This window comes from Castor canadensis, chromosome 5, assembly GCF_047511655.1.
Source record: "Castor canadensis chromosome 5, mCasCan1.hap1v2, whole genome shotgun sequence".
NCBI classification, from domain to species: domain Eukaryota; kingdom Metazoa; phylum Chordata; class Mammalia; order Rodentia; family Castoridae; genus Castor; species Castor canadensis.
In genome coordinates, this window is record NC_133390.1 from 178,286,084 (window position 1) to 178,306,513 (window position 20,430).

Consider the following 20,430-nt stretch of genomic DNA (forward strand, 5'->3'; position numbering starts at 1 on the left):
CTGATGAAAAACATGCCACCTGGAGCATCGTTTACAATACATGGAATTTAGGGATTGTTCTACTTTAGGAATTGGTTTTGCCATTCTTTCCTTAGCAGAAGTGAAGCCAATGTATTTGACTAAGTGTGAATTGGTTGGATGTAAACAGAGTTCACACCGTGTGAAATGAGGGCCGAGGAGTTCAGGATAGTCATGAAGACATGGATAACCTCCTGGAAATTATTCTTTGCTCATTTTACAATCCCAACTGTATATGACTGTGTCCCCTTCTTTCAGGTTTAAGTCTGCGAGGAGAGCCATCCTGTGCCAGTGCAGAATTGTCCCTTGGTCACGGGAATGAAGAGAGGAAGGAAGATAATGGCAGATCATTCTCAGAAGCCATCTCTCCTAGTGCAAGTTCAAAGACTGTCAGAGAAATGAACAAATCAACTGTGAAGGTGGGAATTATGATTTTCAGCATTCTTTACCTGTCTGTTGTCTAGATTTATGCTCCCCTTTTCTTGTTGCATTGTCCATGGGGGCAAAAAACTCACTAGGGTTACCTACTAGGGTTACCTCCTGGTGCTTCCCAGCACAGACAGAAAGCCCATTAAGAAAAAAAAAAAATCCAAAACATTCTGCATTGAAAACTTGGGCAACCTTGGTTGGGAAACTGTTGGGACGATTTCTAATGGCTGAATGAAAATCCTAAATTTGCAACAAATTCATACCTGGGGAGAGATGTTGCCATATGGAGGACATTACTGCAACCTGAAATCACCCCCATGTGGATTGTGAGGCTGCGTGTTGAAAACCACTAAAATACCAATCCAGACCACACTTGGAAAATGCTGATCTGGAAAGCACTTTAACACACATCACTGTATAACTGTACACTTGCTTTATGAGTGATGGTGACTGAAAATAGGAACTTCAGATGGGTTGGATAATGGAGTGGCTTTGTTTTTAACAAAGCCAGATGAAAACACACAGCAATCTCAACAACTTGTTTTGTATCGATTGGAGCTTTGCTGGAGTTAATGTATGAATTAGTTATTAATGGAAACATTGAGAACATCCTATTGAAATTCATGCTGGTAAAGAATCACTAAGACCTCAAGACCTTGTTTTCACTGAGGACCACGTTTTTGCCCACAGTTTTCTTTGTACCAATTAACCTTTTCTCCCCGCTATTTCTTTTCCTTTGTACTTGTTGCAGGGTATTTCTCCATCTGCTGGTAAGCATGATGACTGCTTTCTCCATGAGGACACTGCTGGTGGTCCCAGATTGTCTCTGCCATCTGATTCCTGCTTGACAGTGGCTAAGGCTGACCCTCTGCCCCTAGGTGAGGGTCTTGACTTTGGATTGCTGGACACTCAGCGGTTACCCTCCCAGAACCAAGTCTCAATAGACCCCAAACCATGTATTTCCTCAGATTCTCAAGAGCCTTCTTCCTTTGGGTTCAAAGGAACTTTTCCCCACCATGATGTTTCTACCTCTGTGGCTGCCATTTGCATTACTCTAGGAGCGAGAGCAGGTCACACAACACTGGGAATTCATAGTGTAGAGGCACAAGACCACAACTGGGCTGCGGGGGAGACGCTGATCCAAAGCTCTCCAGACAGAGGAGCCATAGCAGAGAGCACAGCGCAGATACTCTTGCCGGAGAAACTGTCACCTGGACAAAAGATTTGGGGTTTGGCTCCATTGGGATCACCTGGAAAAACTCATCTTGAACCACCAGCTTCAGGACCAAGTTCAACTAGTTCACACCAAGAAGAAAGGAGACACCAGACAGGTTTTCTTTCCAATGACCAATATGGGTGTGAAGAAATGGCCACCCCCTGCCCTGCTCTAGGAAGTGACAATGGGGAATGTCAAGCATCAGGATTAATCACTCAGAGAGGTTATGTGTTTCCTTCTAATCCAGGGCAGGCCTCGGAAGTCTCAGAAGCCCCTTCTCCATCCATCAGGAAGAGGAGTTTGGAAGGGATGAGAAAGCAGACTCGCGTGGAGCTCAGTGACTCCAGTAGTGATGATGAAGATCGATTGATCATAGAGCTGTGATGCTTCCAACCGAGATGGTGTCTATGGCCAAGGACTGTTGATACTTCATAAATAACTGTCATCAAGCTAGCAGAAGCACTGAACTCCTTTTATGAAACACCTATAGATCAGGAAAGCCATTTGGGGTTCCTCCCAAGCCAATTCCAACCAACACCAAACCCCACTTCAGCCACCCCCTTTCCTAGCTCCTCGAGTGTGCCTGATCACATTCAGCTGGGGCAGTAGGGCGAATGTGGCCAGGAATCACAGACTAAGAAGGCTCAATGTACACAGTGACCAGGCCTCGACTCTCAGCTAAGCCTCAGCTTCAGCCTGCACTGTCTTACTTCAACAAAATGACACTAACCAAGAGAGCCACAGCCAACATGTTTACTGACAAGTGGACCCCCACACAGTCAAGGCAACTCATTTCTCCATTAGGAAGGTGAAGGTTTGTGTCAAGGTGGCAAGCATCCTTGGGATCATTGGGGTAGCTTGCAAAAGAGATGGTGTTGGCATCATGACACTTTTGCTCATTCTAGAGACAAAATCCAGATTGATTAAAAACTGGTCTGGTTGGAGTAATTCACCTCCTTGGTGGAAGTTGTAAATGCACTCCAAAATGCCTATGGCCTGGTGAAATGATAATAGTTGCATAAATGGTCAATGCTCATTTATGGCCCAATAACACAAGCACGTATTGCTCTTGTACCTGGTGCCTTTTCTGTGAGACCCCTAGACCGTTGGTTTTTCTAGCTCTTGCAAAGGAACATTGTGTTAAAAGTCAATAGAACAGCCTCTTGGTAATGAGTCATTTTTTGAGGGGGAAAAATTCACTTATTTTCCTCTGATTCTTTTTGTCATATTGTGCTCTGAGCAATCTCAATTAGAGGGTTACATTTTAGTAATCGGTGCAGCTTGAATTGATGCCTGCTCCTCGTGACGGGAGCCTTTTAGACTTCCTCCAGAAGCTTCAAGGATACAAAACTAATTGGAGTTTTGACGCTGTTTTACATCTCAGTAATTTTATTTTGGGGGCTTGGTGTTACTTTGCTGTCAAATTAAATCAGCCTCTGTATTGTGCAAGTCAGAACAGCACAGATAAAATTCCCCAGTATTCCAAGTCAGTGCACCCCTGTACGCAGGAAAACAGCAGATCTACGTCAGCCAGCCCACTGAGCAGAGCCTCAGATTTCCTGCCTTCCTCTCCACCTCCTTAAATGGGAGAGGAAAAACTTCAAGACGTTTACACTGCTGCATTTCAATAAAATTTTATACTTGCTTTTGGTATGATTTTGTACAATGTGAGGTTTATAGCCGAGCTCTTTTGGCTTAACTTTGGTGTAATGATGTTCACATGGCATCCTGTACCTCATAGGCAAGGCAGAGATGCAAACCATCTCACACACATGTGAATACACTTTAATAAGTTCTTGCCTGTGACTAAGTATGTTCCAACTTCAAGTATCTTTGTGTGAATTTTCCAGTTTTGGTGTTTTCCATTGAAACCTTTACTGCAAGACCAGCTCCCGTGGTTACTTAGCGTGTGCCTGTGGTGATTTTTCATTTGCACTTGTAGATATCCAAGTGACTTCCAGACCAACCATGAACAATATACAAAGGAGGTAGAAGAGGGTGTTTGACGTTAACTTCACTTGCTTTTAGAGCCGATCAAAAGCGATAAGCTGACTCTAACCTATTGAACCATCTATGCCCCTGAAGCACTAGAGGGAAGCAGTTTGAGTCCCAGAGAGAAAGTCCTGACTGTGTCTTTAGCTGGGAAGCTTGATGAAGTTGCTCTGTGCACCTCAGTTTCCCTAAATGAGAGTGAGGGAGTTGGAGAAGAGGAGCTGATTGTCTCTGGGTCCCAGCCCTGGTGAGAGTGGCTGACAGAGAAGCTACCCTCTGCTTAACACACGTGGCCCTATGACTTGGAGATCTTCCCCGTGAGAAACCATTCAAGAAATTTGGGTGAAATTTTGAAGAACTGAAGCACAAACCCCTTCAGCCAATCACTGCTATGGAGAATGCAGGCTTAGGGAAGCTGCACCCAATTTTCCCTACCATTTCAGGCTTGGGGTCCAATCACTCAGCTTATAAATGTTGGCCTATAATTAAAAAATTAAAAAGCAAAACCAGAACACGGTTGTGTGAGTGTAGGTTAAATTGGCTATTTTGTCCAGGAGGAATTCTTCCATTTCAGTGTTATTCATAGAAAACTTGAGCAAGGACAGCTTGCAGTGGTCTGGGAGAGTAAACAATCTCTCAGATCCCACCTTCCCAGATGGCTGCTGAAGTCTTAGCAGAATCACTGGACTCAAGTCAGGAAGTCATAGCTTCAAAGAGTGCTGACCTCAGGACAGTGGCAAAGCTCTGCCTTTCTATGAGCCACCATGGCTGGCTGCCATCCCCCAACCTAGGTCCAATATGGTGGGATGTTGATTCCTTATCTTAACTCCCTGTGTCTCTTACAAAGGAAGGCAGTTTTGCTGAACCATCCTACTTCATCTGGTCATTTAGCTAGTGGGTAACAATGTTCCCAAGTGTACCTTACTTTATATCCACATGAATTTGTGAAAAGCTATATTTCAATGAGTTGTTTTTAAATCAAAAATATATTTTGCATGACAAAACTGAAAGGCATCCTAAAGTAAAGCTATTTTCTTTTTAAAAGAATGGAGAATCCTTTCATCAAGCAACAAATAGTCTCTGATTTTTATAACCTAATTTTCCTATGGGTTTTATTCAAGTGAAATGCAATTATGGGTTACAGTTTAAGGGTAACATCAGGAAACCAATTTGGGTTATTCAAAATAAAATGTCAGTGTTATCTATTGATAATTGCTGTAGTTTTACACACTGCATGATGGTTAAGGGAAACAAATTTCTTTTAGGAGTTGGGGATGTGTAGCCCAATGGTAGAGCACTTGCCCAGCATTCTCAAGGCCCTGGATTTGATCCACAGCACCAGAAAATAATATTTTAGAACAAGGGAGGCCACAGTTTAAAGATTAGAGATTTCCTTTTTCTCCCAGTGCTGTTAATTTTATTGTATCTTCAAGAAAGGGCCTAAACCAATTGGTCCTTGGCTTCTTCCATGGAGTGTAGCTCTAGGGATGCTCCCATGGACTGTGGTGAAGGGTGCTTTGGATTCTTTGCCATGTGCTCAGGCAAGGATGCAAGTGCCACAGCTCATGGTGCTCGAAGCTGACCACTGGTTCATCTTCTTAACTGTACCTATGCACAACCACATCTCAGTTCTTAAGATGTGTGCAAAAGCTGGTGGCATAGCTCAAGAGGTTGAGCACCTGCCTAGCAAGTACAGGGCCCTGTTCAAACCCAGTACCACCAAAGATTTGTGGAGGAAAGAGGTCTCACCTCCCCCCTTGGCAACAAAACTATGAACTGAGTCTTAAAGTCAGGTGGTTTTTGATAGACCACAGGGATGGAGAATATTTCAACTCTCCTGTTGGGTTCTAGGATAAGCTAATGCCCACTGGTTCACAACTCACAGTAACTAGGGAAATCTATGGTTCACTTGCAGAATGATCAAAAAAGGCAGGGAAGGATGGCTCTGAATTCTAATCAAAACAGGGCCAATAGCTTGGTGGGTAGCCTAGCACAAATCAGAATCGCTCTTCTAAAAACCCCTTTCTAAGGATGAGATTGGAAGTGTAGTCTTGCAAAAGTGCATTGTGACCACAGTCCTTGGCAGGAAAGATAAATGCTTTGCAATCTCATGCCCAAAAATATTTCCTTGCATTTACATTCGTTACTTAGAAAGATCACATTATTCATTTTTCCCCAGCATAGAAATTTGCATTTTGCACAAAATTTGCCCGGTGCAGCAGGTTTTTATAGTTATGGAAACTCATTGCTGTGGGAACGTGGTGCTGCTCGACTCCCTGGACATCATGTAACATGGGGAGGAGAGAGTAGCCTGCCTGGCTCTACGGATGATCATATTTCTACTACCGCAGCAAATGGGGACTGTGTGTTTTTCTTCACTCCAGTTGTTATCCCCATAGTTCATGTGAGGGAGATACTTTGGCTTTTGAAACACTACATTTCTTGATCCTTAAGCACAATTTCTTGTCCTTATCTTTCAGAACTCATTAAATATAGGCATCAGAATCTAGAAAATCTTGTGTCTAAATTTCTACCCAGTAGTATTCTTTTCACCCAGCTTTGTATTTATGTGGTAATATGCATAATTCCGTCTGAAGAACTATAAGAACATTGGAGTACATCACATCACCATTGGGAGTAAAGGAGCCAGGGACAGATGATCAGTCCCAGCTACTTGGAGCCCTAGAGGGTGACTCACTAGCTTTCATATGCAGTCAACTGTGAGGACTTACTACCCTACTGATTGGCCATAATCAGGAAAGTGATTGGCTCCTTAGTTGTTCATTGAAATTTATTTCCTTCTTTATATGGTGAAATTATTTTGTTTTGATAAAAATAAAACTTAAAATGAAAATGTCTTGTGTGATTTGTAAACATCCTGACTGAAACCACCATGAACAATATCCTGCATGACTTGAGCATCTGATTATTCCCAACTCGTTGACTAGACAGTCTATCCCGCCATATTGGTATCCCTTTCCACTCAACAAAAGGATGAGGTAATAGCAAATTATCACATTTTATTGGCTGTTACTTTCCCCCCATGTGTCTCATCTGTCACTATCTTCCATAATTCATAGATTATAACGTAGAAATGTGCTTTTAAATTCTTAAATGTAGCTAAAGTTTGAAGCCACATGAGGGCACTATCCACAGAGCAATAATCCAAAATGATCCCCCTATGAATTGATGTTCTTTATCAACAGAGAAAACAATCTTCATCAAAATTATACCTCCTTACAAAGATAATTCATGTACTCTTTGCAAGAATAAGTAGACTTACTTTACAGCCCAACACAGTATTTTACTTCTGTGTATATCTCTCAAAGCCACTTGAAGTTGACGGGGGGTACAATGCATTGACAGAAAAAGTGGGAACAAGAACTTGGAAAGAACAAATATACTAATTGATGGCTCTCATTGCTTGCTCTCCTAATACATCAAACTCTAATAGTAATAAATTAGTACATTATTTCTGAACTTCAGTCACCTGAGAATCAGCTCAGCGCGTTTCACCCAATGTGCCACATGGGGGTATAAATTTACTTAATACTTTTATTCAAATAATCTGTATGATAAAAAGAGATTGCTGCTGTAAGCAGCAATATCTATGAAATCTCAAATTTATTTTTTATTTTTAATTTTTTTGGCAATACTAGGGTTTAAACTCAGTGCCTCAGGCTTGCCAGGCAGGCACTCTACTGCTTAAGCCATGCCTCCAGCCATGAAATCTCAAATTCAATGTTCTAGTTAGTTATATTTTCTAATGTGCATTAAAATCAAACAAAATTGCTAAAATTTTTCATTTGTGTGTCTTTTAAATATCGTGTTCTTACCGTCAGTGATATACTCACTTCACTTGGGGAAATACTGAGCTAATCTAGAAGGTTCATGTATCATTAGGTTCTCTAATCTTGGTAAGCACAACTCTGTTCCCATTTTTTTCTCCAAGACAATGGAATTGGTGACCACAAGTGGAAATGTAAGTACAGACAGGTTTCCTTTGTCAAATTTTATAGTTGAATAGCATTCTAAACCAAAGATTATCACATCATTTAATCTCAAAGGAGTAATCATGTATTATCATGTCTTGTTTCGTAAATATGTTTTCAGTTTTGGTGCTTTGTTGGTTGGCTGATGGTTAGTTGTTGAATGCAAAATGAGACACAAGGACAGTATAGTGAGGGAGTCATGCACACCAGCTGTGGAAGGACCTGTTTTCATACTGCTCAATGTGAAGCAAATGAATTCGCCTGTACTAGCAGCCATGGAAAGCAACTTTTAAGTCCCCTGCTTGGTGAAAGCTTGTTGATCTTTGGGCTGTGAATGCAGAAAGACTTGGTCTGTGGCATCTGGGACCTTTGTCTCCAGCTGTGACAGACATGTTTTCAATTTCCCTCAATTTCTGACAGAGGTGAACTCAGTCCTTTTCCACTGAGCATCCTGGGGTTAGTTCATGGCTGCTTCAGCCTAAGAGTCAGTGGATGATTCTTTTATGTCATGGTGTGAGTGAATGGATTCCTGTAGGGAATTGGGGGTGTCACATGTGCAGTGTCTGGATAGAAAAGCCCAGTTCTCTCTTTGGCTACAGAGATCTGGTTGCCTTCTGTATGTATATTGTGTGCAACCAGGTGTAACTCAGCAGGACTGAGCCTTCTGGCTCCACTGTAAATAAAAGGCCAGATACTCAGATGTCTAATGGATGCTCTCATTAGACATATTTGGTCTAAAGAACCCCCTAAAACAACAGAGAGAGAGAGAGAGACAGAGAAAGAGAGAGAATATATTCAAGACCTACTAAAAAGTCCTCCTCTTGTTGAAATTAAAAAAAAAAGAAGTGGGTGGACCAGGGTTGATGAGCTTGGAAGTGAGACAGCTATATATTGACCCAGAGGGGGCTCTCCCTTCCCTATGAGGCAGGGCCCGTGGTGTCTTCGTCTTGTTGTTCTTAGCCACTGGCCCAGTGCCTGGCTCTTAACAGGCAGGAATTCACATTTGCTACATAAGCAAATGGAAACAGCTCACCTCAGCCAGAGAGAGGAAAGTAAGATGGCAATACAGTCCAACCCCTTTCTTCCTAGAGACCCGTCTTGTTATCTAAGATGGCCAAAGGCTTCTGGAGAAGTCTCTGTCTTCACTGATTTCAGGATGTAGCAATGACTTCCTATTACTTATTCTCCTTTCTTACTCTTTCAACCAGCGTCTTGGTCTGTACCAGGCATTGAGGATGCAGGAGTGAAAGAGACACGTAAGAGTAAGAGGGATGTTAATTCAAAATACTTAATGCAAATAAAGATGTTTCTTCTATTTTTCCCAGTGGAGGAGAAATCACCCTGTTCATTAAGAACCGTCTCCTCTTGTACCTCATTCCTACACACCTGGCTCTTGTGGCAGCGAGATGGTGTCTCGGCAGTCTTGTGTTTATTGGTTTCTTACCCTCCTGCACTGCCAGTTAGTATAAATGAGCATTTCCTCCTCCTCAGCATGGTAACTTGGTCTATCTTTGCTCGCATGCTCACTTCAGAGTGTCACAGTATCCAGGCACTAAATGCCTGTTGGATCCTCCCCTCAAGCGTCAAGAAAACCCAGGTGCACTGTGTTGACTCTAACTTCCTTGAGAGAAGCATTGGCTATTTGATGCCTGATGTGCTCAGTTAAGATCCTTTTTCCTAAAAGAAAATTAAGAGATTACCCTTTAAGTTTTTGGTTCTCAAGAGGGGTCAGTTTTACCCCCCAGAGGACACTGGCAGCATCTGGGGACAGTTTGGATGTTGCCACTTGGATGGAGAGGTACTCCTGATCCCTGCAAGTAGAGGTGAGGCCTACAACACACAGCAAGGACAACTCCAGGACAAAGAAGCATCTGGTCCACGATGCCAACAGTGCTGAACCTGAGAAACCCTGGTGGACTGGGATAAGCTTACAATCTAGTGAAAGCCCCCAACAAGGCTCAGTCCTCACATTGCTGTGGAGACCTGGGTGGACAGGACAAGAAGCAAAGCTCCCTGGCCAGTCCCAGTTTTCTCTAGCACACTTCCATGGTGCTCTCACAGTTGCATTGGAGCATCTCTAGAGCCTGCAGGCAGTAGGAAATCTATTAGTGATGGTCAACTAACCCCAAGTCTCATTCCCCCCACTCTCTATTCTGCCTTGAGGAGAAAGGACCAGGACACAGGGAGGTAAGTCCATGTGCGACTTGCTGCTTTACCTTCAGTGAGCACAGTTGAACATCAGGTTGACATTCATGGGATAGATATAAACCTAAAAGGATGGGATGTCACTGTGAGTGCAAATGCCATCCAAGCTCTATAATCCTCTACAGCCAAGTGGAGACGGGTGAACACTCATACTGGGTACCAGAACTATTCAGGTTTGGTTGGGATGATCCTGGTTTATGGCTTGGTACATTCTTCCTTTCAGGAGATACTGAAGACCAGTCAGCAGCAAAGCTGTGGCTGATGCCAGGGCTCCAGCCTTAGAGCACAACATTTTCACCTTGACTTGGCTGCGTCCTCCCCACCCCACCCCCCCATAAGTTTTCCATTATGTTCTGTGATCCTTGCTAGGGATGGAAAGAAAAACGACACATTTTTAAAAAGATGTTCTGCATCAGGTTTGAAAATATCGATGGGTTTCTGGTTAACTGGAAATTACCCAGAAAATCAAATTATTCAGACTGCCCCACCCCTCCGAATGTTCCAGTTAATCAAGATTTGATTGTATTTATTTTGCAAAAATAAAACTTCTCTTAAGACATTTAGGCTCGAGTAGATGTGTGAGGCTCCTATGTGGTCCCATAATTTATACACTTGAGATGTTGTTCTTCAGGCAAGTTGGCAGAGATCACAGGCATAGACAAAGGAGATGTTAACAGCAAAAAAGACATCACCAGAAAGCCTTTGGAAGAACACGTCACATCGTCAATTATAAGACAACCTGATGCAGAAGAGAATAAATCAATTTAAGAACCTCCTGCACAAAGAAAATAATGGAAAAATACATCACAAGTAGTTATCCTTTTTGTGCTAAAAACAAGTGATTTGGAGAAAATAACTGCATGGGGCTGAATGTGTTCATCTTATTATCTTTTTCTGGTTTTGAATTCTTAAGGGAGAAAGAGAGAACTAGGAAAAAGAAGGCTTCATTGTTTCAACAAGCATTTATTGGATACTGAGTTATGTTGCCAAGCACCAGGCTATACTTCTGTGACTGTTTCTACTCTTAAAATTACTTTCAATCATGTGGAAGAAACTTCTACATGTCTCATTACTGATTCTAATAGTGGTCCCAGAAAGGCCATTTCTTCTAAGATTTTTGTCAAAATTGTTATGGTTCCACTTAGGGGTTCAGCTGGGAATAGCATGTGGTGTTTTTCCACTTGGCGCCTAAGTTTTGGGAGAGAGGCTGGTTTATCCTTGGCCTTCAGGGACATCCATTCATAAGGAGAAGGCCTTGGATTACAGGAGCATTTCTGATTGAGTTCCCAGGGAGGCAGATGGAAATGGAAGTCAGCATGCCTGAGGTTTATTAGGAAATACCAGAGGTAGCTGTGCCTGGATGCAGGAGCTGGGGAAGTCAGGTTGGGTGAAGGATGCGTAATACAGGCAGTGGCATCTTTGGCCAACCCATGCCATGTGCCCCTGGCTCTTTAAAGATGGCCAGGCAAGGACTTCAGATCCACCAGTCATTGCATGTGGGCTGCTGGGCTGTCTGACAAGGGCTTTGGCCATGTCCTGAACTGTCACAAAGGGCCATCTCGGTGGCACCTCACAGTAAGCCCTGCAGTGAGGCACCACTGAAGGCTCTTCCTCCCTCCCTCCCTCCCTTCCTTCCTTCCTTCCTTCTTTTCTTCCTAGCATCCAACAAATATTCATAGAACATCTGCCACCTTCCAGGCCTAGCCTGGTAGAGAAGATGTCATTAAAACAGAGTATTACATGTCATTTATTTATAATTTGACAAATGCTAGAAAGAGACCAACCCCGAACGAGAAGAGAGGAAAACACTGGGGGAACCCACAGAATCAGGGAACCTTTAAGATGAATTATGAAGAATGAAATAGGATGAGGGGAGGAGGTGCTCTGAGTTGGAGGAACTGAAAGGTCAGTGGAGTGGCCCAGGTGTAGTGCAGGTGGGAGGGAGACAGGAGGTGGACCTGCAGGGCCAAGGGTCAGATCTGGAGGATTTTGTGGGCACTGCTGACAAGGACCTTTTTCCTAAACATTAGGGCCACTGTGTTTGGGGAGTCTGGACTGAGGTTCTTCTGAGACTGAATGCTGGAAATTGACTGAACTTTTAATTATTTATAGTTATTATTAATTTGCTTCTGGGGACCGAACTAAAGGTCCTGTGTATGTTTGGTAAGTGCTCAACTGAGGTACACTTCTAACCCTGGCCTAAACTTTAAATGTGCACTGTGGCCTGGAAGGTTTGTATTATCCTGAAAATGGAGGTAACTGAGGTTGAAATAGCTTCATTTAATGAGGGAGAACGACAGGGAGCTATTTTGGAGCTGCATAAAATCCCCTGGAGACCCATTTACCTTTTTGTCTCACTGTCCCATTTATGCTGACCATTGTAATGTCTACAACTACCTCTAAACGGGATAATCTAGGGTATGCAATGAGACTCTGAAAGGGTCAGGCAACCACAAAGTTTGAGAAGTGCAGTAAATAAACCCTTAGTCAGGGGGTAGATAGCTGGTATCACCTGGCCATTTTTGTCTTCACTGGAAAGAACAGATAAAAGAGAAGAGATTCCAAATGTCTGTCATCCACTGTTTTGTCTCAATGGAGTAAGAAGCATATCTTTTGACTTAGTTAGGAAGAGAATTTAAGCGAATTGGGATCTGAGAAAATTCCAGAAGCTTAGATTCATATTTGGAGTATCCATGCCCTCCCCCTTGCTCTCTCGTTTTCTTTTCATTCACAGACTGGTGGAGGAATATTTGGAAAACACCCATTTTGGGCGTGGGGAAGGAAGAAAAGACTGCAAGGATCTTGGTCTTGCTCAGCATTTGTTCTATGCTCCTTGCCTGCTGGTGCTTCTTTATTTTGTCCAATGCCCTCGGGCTTATTCGACATAGATTTAAAGTTTGAAAAGCCTAATCTTTTCAATTAGTTGCTGAGCTCTCCCCCATAGAGATCATCCAATTAAAAAACCAATTCGTGGGTCAGTGTCTATGAGCCTTCTTATAAAACCGGTCCACACCCACTGAGGAGCCCAGGGAAAAAGCTCTTCTAAATGAGCTGTCTTCACTGTGGCAGCGATAACACTTCAGGGCTTTGAGCCTGGAAGCAGAAGATGCATATTGGTCTTTAATTAAGGAAACTGTTGAGAACCAAAAACATTTAACATCTTAAACTACCAGAGGCTTGAAGGCAGTAGGAAGCCCTTGGGCAACAAAGATGGCTTTTTCCCAGCATCCCGATGCCTGGGTTGGCCCATGCAACTGACCCAAGGCTAAATGCTTCCCAGCAGGGTGGGAGGGTGTTATAAACGATCAGTGACTCTCATGCTTTGACAACTCAGTATTCACAAGTGGCAAAGAAAGTAGAGCTGTGGTCCCCTCTGGTGGGACATGTCTGCCACAATCCATTAACAGAGGTGGAGAAGCCTCACCCCTTGACCAGAAGAGACCTATAGACATGGGGCATGCAAGGATCTGTGATCCATCAGAACCTCACATGCAGGCAGATTTCATCACTCTTTCATCTTGGGGAGGAAGAGCCTATAGGAAGATGGAACGGGACAAAAAAAACCCCACAGATTGTACTCTGATTTTATAACCACGTTGTTGGAAATTACTAACAGATTGAATAAAATAATATGCTTTGGATCAGCAGGGAGCTTAAAGGTGGAAATTTAATTGACTTCTACCCCAAACCTAGGATCCAGGGAGTGGGGGAGGGGGCCATATTGTTTATCACTATTGCAGTCTCTGCATGATGGTTCATGCATGGCAGAGGATAGGCAGCTTTCAATTACATACATATGAATTTCAAATGACTACCTGGTGCACCGAGGAGAAAGTGTACAGCCCAGAGCTGTAGCCATGTGTGCACAACATGGACAGACGCCCCCCACCCTGTGGAAGAGGCAATTAGAGAACATGGGGTGGGCACCATGGTGGGTGTAAAGCCTGATCTGAAAGGGGCCTGGCTTGTCAGCGCTCTGTGGAAACACATGCTGCTTTCCGTCTTGCAAAGCCCTGTGATAGCCCTGGCTGAACAAATCTCAGATCTGCCTTCGATAGGAAGTTCCCCTGGTTGCACACAGCCATTTTCTACCCCGAAAGTAGGAGGGATAAAAGGTAGATTGTTTCTAACTTTGAAGGATATTCAGGATTAAAGCTTTTTTTCTAATTAAGAGGAAATTTTCAGTATCCAGCACTGTAGGATCACTCTCTGTGAAGCTTCCAGAGTTTTCATGATGGGGTTGATTATAAGAACAGATGGTTTCCCTTAACAAGAAAGACTTTTGCTTTCAGGGAAAAGAGACACCCTCCCCACTAACCCAACCAACCAAACCCAACCCAAACCAAACTAAACCAAACAAAAATCCTCACCTGGGCTTGCTTACTTGAGTATTGAGTAGCTACTGTGAGTCCAACATTGGCTGAAGATGTGTCCTGCTCCAGAAAGGGTATTTTATCCCCAGTATCAGGCCCATCTTGTAGTAGGCACAAAATGGTCTGCAAAATTATATTGCAGAAACTGAAACTGTCATTCACTCATCAATTTATTTAACAAACCTTTTCAGAGTCTCTAACACATACAGACTCATAGCTAGCCAGCCACCCAAGGTACTGATTGAGAAAAAGTGTGATGGCTGGCTGAGCACGTGGGCTTTGGACTTGACAGACCTGGGCTTAAGTCTGACTGTGCTCTGAAGCTCTGTAAAATGAGGAAAGGAAGAATCACCTCCCAGGCTTAGTGCATTCGTGACATCCCAGTGGCTGCAGTTAGTACTGTTCTGGACTGCTTCATAGCTCCTCGGTCAGCAGTTCTGGTCCTGGACACTCTTAAAAGTAATTATGAACCCCAAAGAGCTTTTGTTACAAAACTCTTAGAAAATAGCCTTCCCTATTTGTTGTATTGTAAATTAAAATGGAAAACATTTAAATGTGTTTGTTAATTCATTTTGAAATAACAATAATAAGCCTATTATATATATTTAAATAGAGAACACTTTTTAGAACAAGAATTTAGTGAAAAGAGGGACATTTTCCCTCATTTTTCAACATCTTTTAAAGTGTGTTGCAATTTCACATCCCATGTCATCTCTAGAAAACTCCACTGTGTGCTCCTAAGAGACTGTTTGTATGAAAGACAATTACATTTTAGCATTACTGAGAACCACTATGGTAAGTCTCTTGGTCTTCACTGCCACCTTCCATGGAAACTGTAGTTTTCACTCCTACTTTACAGAGGAAGAAGCTGACGCATAGAAAGATTTGGTAACTTGTTTGAGTCCCATGGAATGAAGATTTGTAGAGCTGGAATTTAAACCCAGCTGTCGAGGCCCAGGGCCTGTGTTCCCACCACCACGCTTTGCAGGGAGCCCAGAATCATGTCAGACTGAGGAAGCTCTGGGTTAATGTGTACAGCTGCTGTAACCATGAAGCCCTGTGACACCCTTCAGGTGTGAAGCTGCGACCACCCCATCCTCCAAGAGCCCTTTCACTGGCCAGTAAGGCAGTTGGGAAACAAGCCAGTAGTTTTAATCCTCTGAGTCCTCCTCTGAGAGCCTCTCCAGGGGCAGAAAGTTGCTCACAGAAAGACAGTGTGCCTGTCTGACCTTTTGCAAAGTTTTAGAAGTCCTCCAGCCATCAGGCAGCTTCCTGGCTTCCTTTACCTTGTGGTGGGGCCACCCCCCATGCACACCATTCATTGAAGAAGAAGTAGAAACATCACTCTGGTGAGCTCAGGTCTCTTGCTTTGTCTCATTTGACCAAAAGAGGTGGGGTACACTTTGAAGCCAAGGAAAAGCAGGGTTATCTCTCCCCCTCTCTCTCTTAAATCCATGGATCATTTGCTCTTTGGGACTCGAAGTATTCCACAGACTTTGAACCTTACCTGTTCCCATTTGCCAGTTAAAAAGAAAAATAGGAGGTGGGAGGGAAGTCACATAAGAATTCATGGGAAGAAATGAAATTGGTTTTGAGACACTGGCAACTGGATTTCTTTGTTTTATTAGCATAAGCAAATTATTAATTCAGCACAGAAAAAGCATAGATCTTTGTCATATAAGAAATCATCAATACCACAAGAGACCTTCACACACCAGGATGATGATAATAGCTCACTCATTTGCATAATGCTCTGCAATTTACAAGGCCCTGTCATATACTCCATGGATTTAACTTTGATAACTGTGTGGAATGGAGTTTCTGCCCTGGGTGGAACCAGAAAGAAAGTACAGGGGTTTTACTTCATTACCATCAAGCCCCGAATCATGGCTAAACACTCCACATTCAATCAGAAGTGCCTAAGAAAAAAGTCATTAATATTTAACATTTTTTTATTGCATTCCCATATTCAATCAAACTTTTTCAGAACCGGCCTTGGAGAATTCAGAGGTCCAGGCCCCTCCATAATTGGATGGAGCCATTTGCTAGGGTGACCACTGTACAAATAAATGCATGTCATTTGTTTATATTATTGCTTTGTATGCCCAGACACATATACAAATAAATTTTAAGTGTATCTCTCTCTCCTCTCTCTCTCTGGTAGGACTTGGGTTGAATTCAGGACTTCACATTTGCATAGTAGACACTTTACTGCTTGATTCACACCTTTCAGTCCATTTTGCTCTGGTTATTTTGGAGATGGGGTCCGGTGAACTATTTGCCCAGGCTGGTCTTGAACCTCAATCCTCCTGATCTCAGCCTCCCAAGTAGCTAGGATTACAAGCTTGAGCCACTGGTGCCCAGCTTAAGTCATGTGTCTGTACTCAGAGCCTCCACTCAGGTCAAGATACAAAATGCTTCCAGCTTTTTGGAGGCCCTCTCCATGCTGCTCTTAGTCCATTACTCTCCACCTCCACACCCCAACTCAGAAATAGTCATTTTCTTACTTGTAACACCATAGAGTAACTTTCTGCATGTGTTTTCAATTGCCATTGAACTTGTTCTACATCTTGTCCTGCTTCTCAATTTCTCACATCAAGTCTTATCTGTGAAGAACCATCTTGGTTGCCAGGTATTTATTTGTCTTACCCATCCTAACTGGTGTATAAGACTCCATGGGGTGGCCATCCGCTTTTACCTGTGCACTCTCCAGGTTGCCTGTACTCCAGGTGTGACACTGTAAATGTCTCCAGTAGGTTTGTGCCTGGGAATCTCCTGGGTCTCGGTGTGATGACACTTCATGCTTTGTGAGGTCAAATTTGAACTAGAGGGGTTACCAGATAAACCTCTTACATGTATTCTTTTGCTCTCAGACTGTGCTACCTCCAAGGCCAAGGAGGAGTACTAGGTAGTGTGGCCATGCTCTGAGGGAAGAACCCTCTTTCCATACCTAATTTGACTCACAAAGTTTCTCTCTGCCTCATAGACAGCTCTAGGGTGACACTGGTGATTGCTATAACCAGTCTGTAGGAAGCAGTCACTCGTAAGTGTTACCTTTGTGTAGCACAAAGGCAAGGTCAAACGTGACTGTCAGTCACCCCAGCAGGGGCTGTTCATTGACTGCTACTCAGCAGCCCAGAGATTCTAAGAATCTGTGACTTCTTTAATGGAAGCCACAGGGAGGAAATAAGAATGGTAGGATGGCAAAGCCATGTTCACCAGCAGGGTCTTTGATTTCTTCCATTGTGTGTTGCTGTCAGAACTGGCTGCTGAGGACACAAAGATGAATGGACGTGGGACTTTAGTTGGCTTTGGATGCATCTGGTTTGCAAAAGAGTTTGTGAGGGTGTCTCAGATACAGGCATTCCCTACCAGGCCGACCATCATGGACAAAACAAATTAAAGAGCAAAGACTGAGGAGGGCTCCTCTGTCTGTGGGCTGCCTGACCCTGCCCAGCAGAGCCGGCTTGCTTAGGAAACAGCAAATCTTCTACATCCTGTGCAATTTTGGGCAGATCAGGAAGGTCATACTGAGGAGGATTTAGTAGCTAAAGTTGATAGAAAAAGAAAATAAATGAATAAAAGAAAATAATCACTGTCCTAGAACAGCACGAAAAAATATCAGTATTGCCCTGATTTCATACTAATTCAAGCCAGCTGAAGAGAACTGCAACCCACCCCACATCAGTCTCTCTGGTTTCTAATAGACTATTGTGGAAGTGACATTAAAGAGCTCCTGGAGGCAGAGCAGATGTGACAAGGTACCTGGCTCTAGGCATACATCTGCTGGCTGGCAGGCAGGGCTGAAGTCATGAGCTGGGGCTCAGGAGCCAGGCAGGACTAGATAGGCATATCACTATTCTTCTACCCATGGGATTTTGGGCAAATGGCTAACTTTCCCCAACTTCAGTTTCCTCACCTGTAAAATGAGGGTGATAACAGACCTGTTTTGCAGAGTGAGAGACATACAAAGCCTCGGGTACTAACCATTGCTCAGCCTGGTGCACTGAGTCTCACCAAATGTGAGCCCTTTGCTCCGATTCCACAGGGAGCCATGAGGCTCATAGGGGAGCCATGTTGGAGCCATCGAGGTCTATCTTCCACATTTTCCTTTTGAGATAACATGACCACAGAAGCACATTTACAAATACACTAAGAAATTGTTATGAGAATAACATCTAAATGAGTAAAGAAAAGAAAAAAAGAGAGAGAGAGAATAATATCACTGCAACAGAGACAGGAGGGAACAACCTAAACTTTCCTCCAAAGGTCAATGTTAAATAAACTGGAGTGCATGGATGCTGTGGGATATTCTGAAGCATTGAAAAGAATGAGAAGACTGAAAAGTGGTAGGAAGAAGTGACTCAGCCCTAAAAGAAAATCATGTGGCCAGATTCATAGGATGTCTGGATTTTTGTAGAAATGAGGGAGAAACGATGTGTTTAAGTTGCACATAGAAAGAGTGGGAAGCAGCTGAGAGGTATTTTCTCAGGTCACATGGTCACACAATGGGCCAACGTGAGCCACCTCTGAGGGTGGAAGAGACAGGAGACTTACGAATCTACACAGTGGGCCCTGAACAGCCCACACGCCATGCGGGGCACATTACAAGGGTCTTAGCCTTTTGTCAGAGAGTACTCAGACTCTCCTCTGTTAGTGATAAGTCCAAGTTGAACCTGCTTGGCTCATACTCCCATTCCAGAGTCCATCATATTCACAGGGATTAAGATGAAGCCAGGACTGGAGGGGTCGAGGGGTACCTGGGGATGCAAGCCAGCCTGTGGGTGTGGAGTGTTGACCAAGCTACTGTGGGAGGAAGAGAATGAATCTTGAAAGGTACAACCAACAGGTTCCATTGCAGTCTGCCTGATATGTTGGACACAGGCCTGGAAGTTTCTAAAGCTGAACGCTACTGGTGGAGGTGGGATTCAGTCTAGTGGGAAGATGCAAGGGCCAGGATATAGTGGACCTTCAAAGGAGCCAGGGTGGGTAGTGCTGGAGGACTTGGGCACACAGCAGAGGATAAGGAAGAGCAAAACCAGGTCTTGAAGGGGTGTGTGTGTGTGTGTGTGTGTTTTTCCTTGCACTGGAGCGAGGGAGCTGTGCTTTGAAGAGCCAACGAGGGGAATGTGTAAGAATGTGGGGCCCTGTTTGGAAGCATTGCTTCGCTGATTGAAGGCAGCTGTGGGGCTTTGACTCTTTACAGGAGCAGAAAGTTTGGTGTCTTTATGGTGTTAGAGGCTACTGCAGACGATTTCCTGCCACCCAGGCTCCACGGAATTGGAACTGTTTTCAACCCACTCAGGTATCCAAGATTTACAGGGGTTCTGAGGAGGTATCCAAGCATCCCCCTAAATCAGTCTCGAGACGTTTTTCCCTGGGAGTGCTCAAGTGATTCTATTACCTTGTGAGATATTGAGCATTCAGACCTTGCAGCCTCGTTTTCTGTCTTTCCCTCCGAGAGATTTGGGTCACTCATGCTTCCGAGCAGAGAAATTACCTCTTCAAGATCTTCTTTCATGATCTAATTCTTGGGAGCCCTGGGGTAAACAGGAGCATCTTAGAGCAGGGTCTGAGAAATTGTTAGAATGATAATCAGGTTAGGAGACAATGATTTGAACTCCTCTGGACAGTCTCCGTGCCTGTCAATTAGGGCAAAAAATTGTGCTTACCTTATAGGGTTAGATTATTGAGCAAATGGTTTGTATTTAAATAATTTTCTTTTATTTTAAAATCATAGCAGACCTACAGAAAAGTTGTGAAGATGGAAAGAATTCACATAAAGATCCCACCCAGTTTCCTCTACTGCTCTCATTGGTTACTCCTATTGACTAAGGCCCACTGCTTTATCACATTTCACTGGTTTTCGCCTACTGTTCCATTTCTCTTCTTGGATCTCATCCAGGATACCATATTACATTTAGGTGTCATGACTTCTCTGGTCTGTGACAGTTTCTCAGACTTTCTTTGGTGTTGATGACTGTGTTAGTCAGACTTTTTTGTCACCGTGACAAATAACCTGAGAGATGCAGTTTAAAGGAGGAAAGGTTTATTTTGGTTCATGGTTTACAAGGTTTTAGTTCACAGTCAGTTTGCTCCATTGCCGTGGGCCTGTGGTGAAACAGGGCATCATGGCTCAAGAGCGTGTGGTTGAGCCAAGCTGCTTACCTCATGGCGGTCAGGGGGCAGAGAGAGAGAGAGACAT

General features: G+C 43.6%; 1 protein-coding gene across 3 annotated transcripts in view; it reads left to right on the forward strand.

Annotated features, from left to right (window-relative positions):
* Positions 1–6,509, forward strand: part of Znf831 (zinc finger protein 831) — a 108,993-nt gene extending 102,484 nt beyond the window's left edge. For all 3 annotated transcript variants that reach the window (XM_074075038.1, XM_074075040.1, XM_074075039.1), the window contains 2 exons: positions 277–437; positions 1,199–6,509. In XM_074075038.1, the coding sequence (XP_073931139.1) occupies positions 277–437; positions 1,199–2,047 (1,010 nt within the window). In that variant the 3' untranslated portion in view covers positions 2,048–6,509. The remainder of the gene's footprint in view (positions 1–276; positions 438–1,198) is intronic.
* The last annotated feature ends 13,921 nt before the right edge of the window (positions 6,510–20,430 follow it).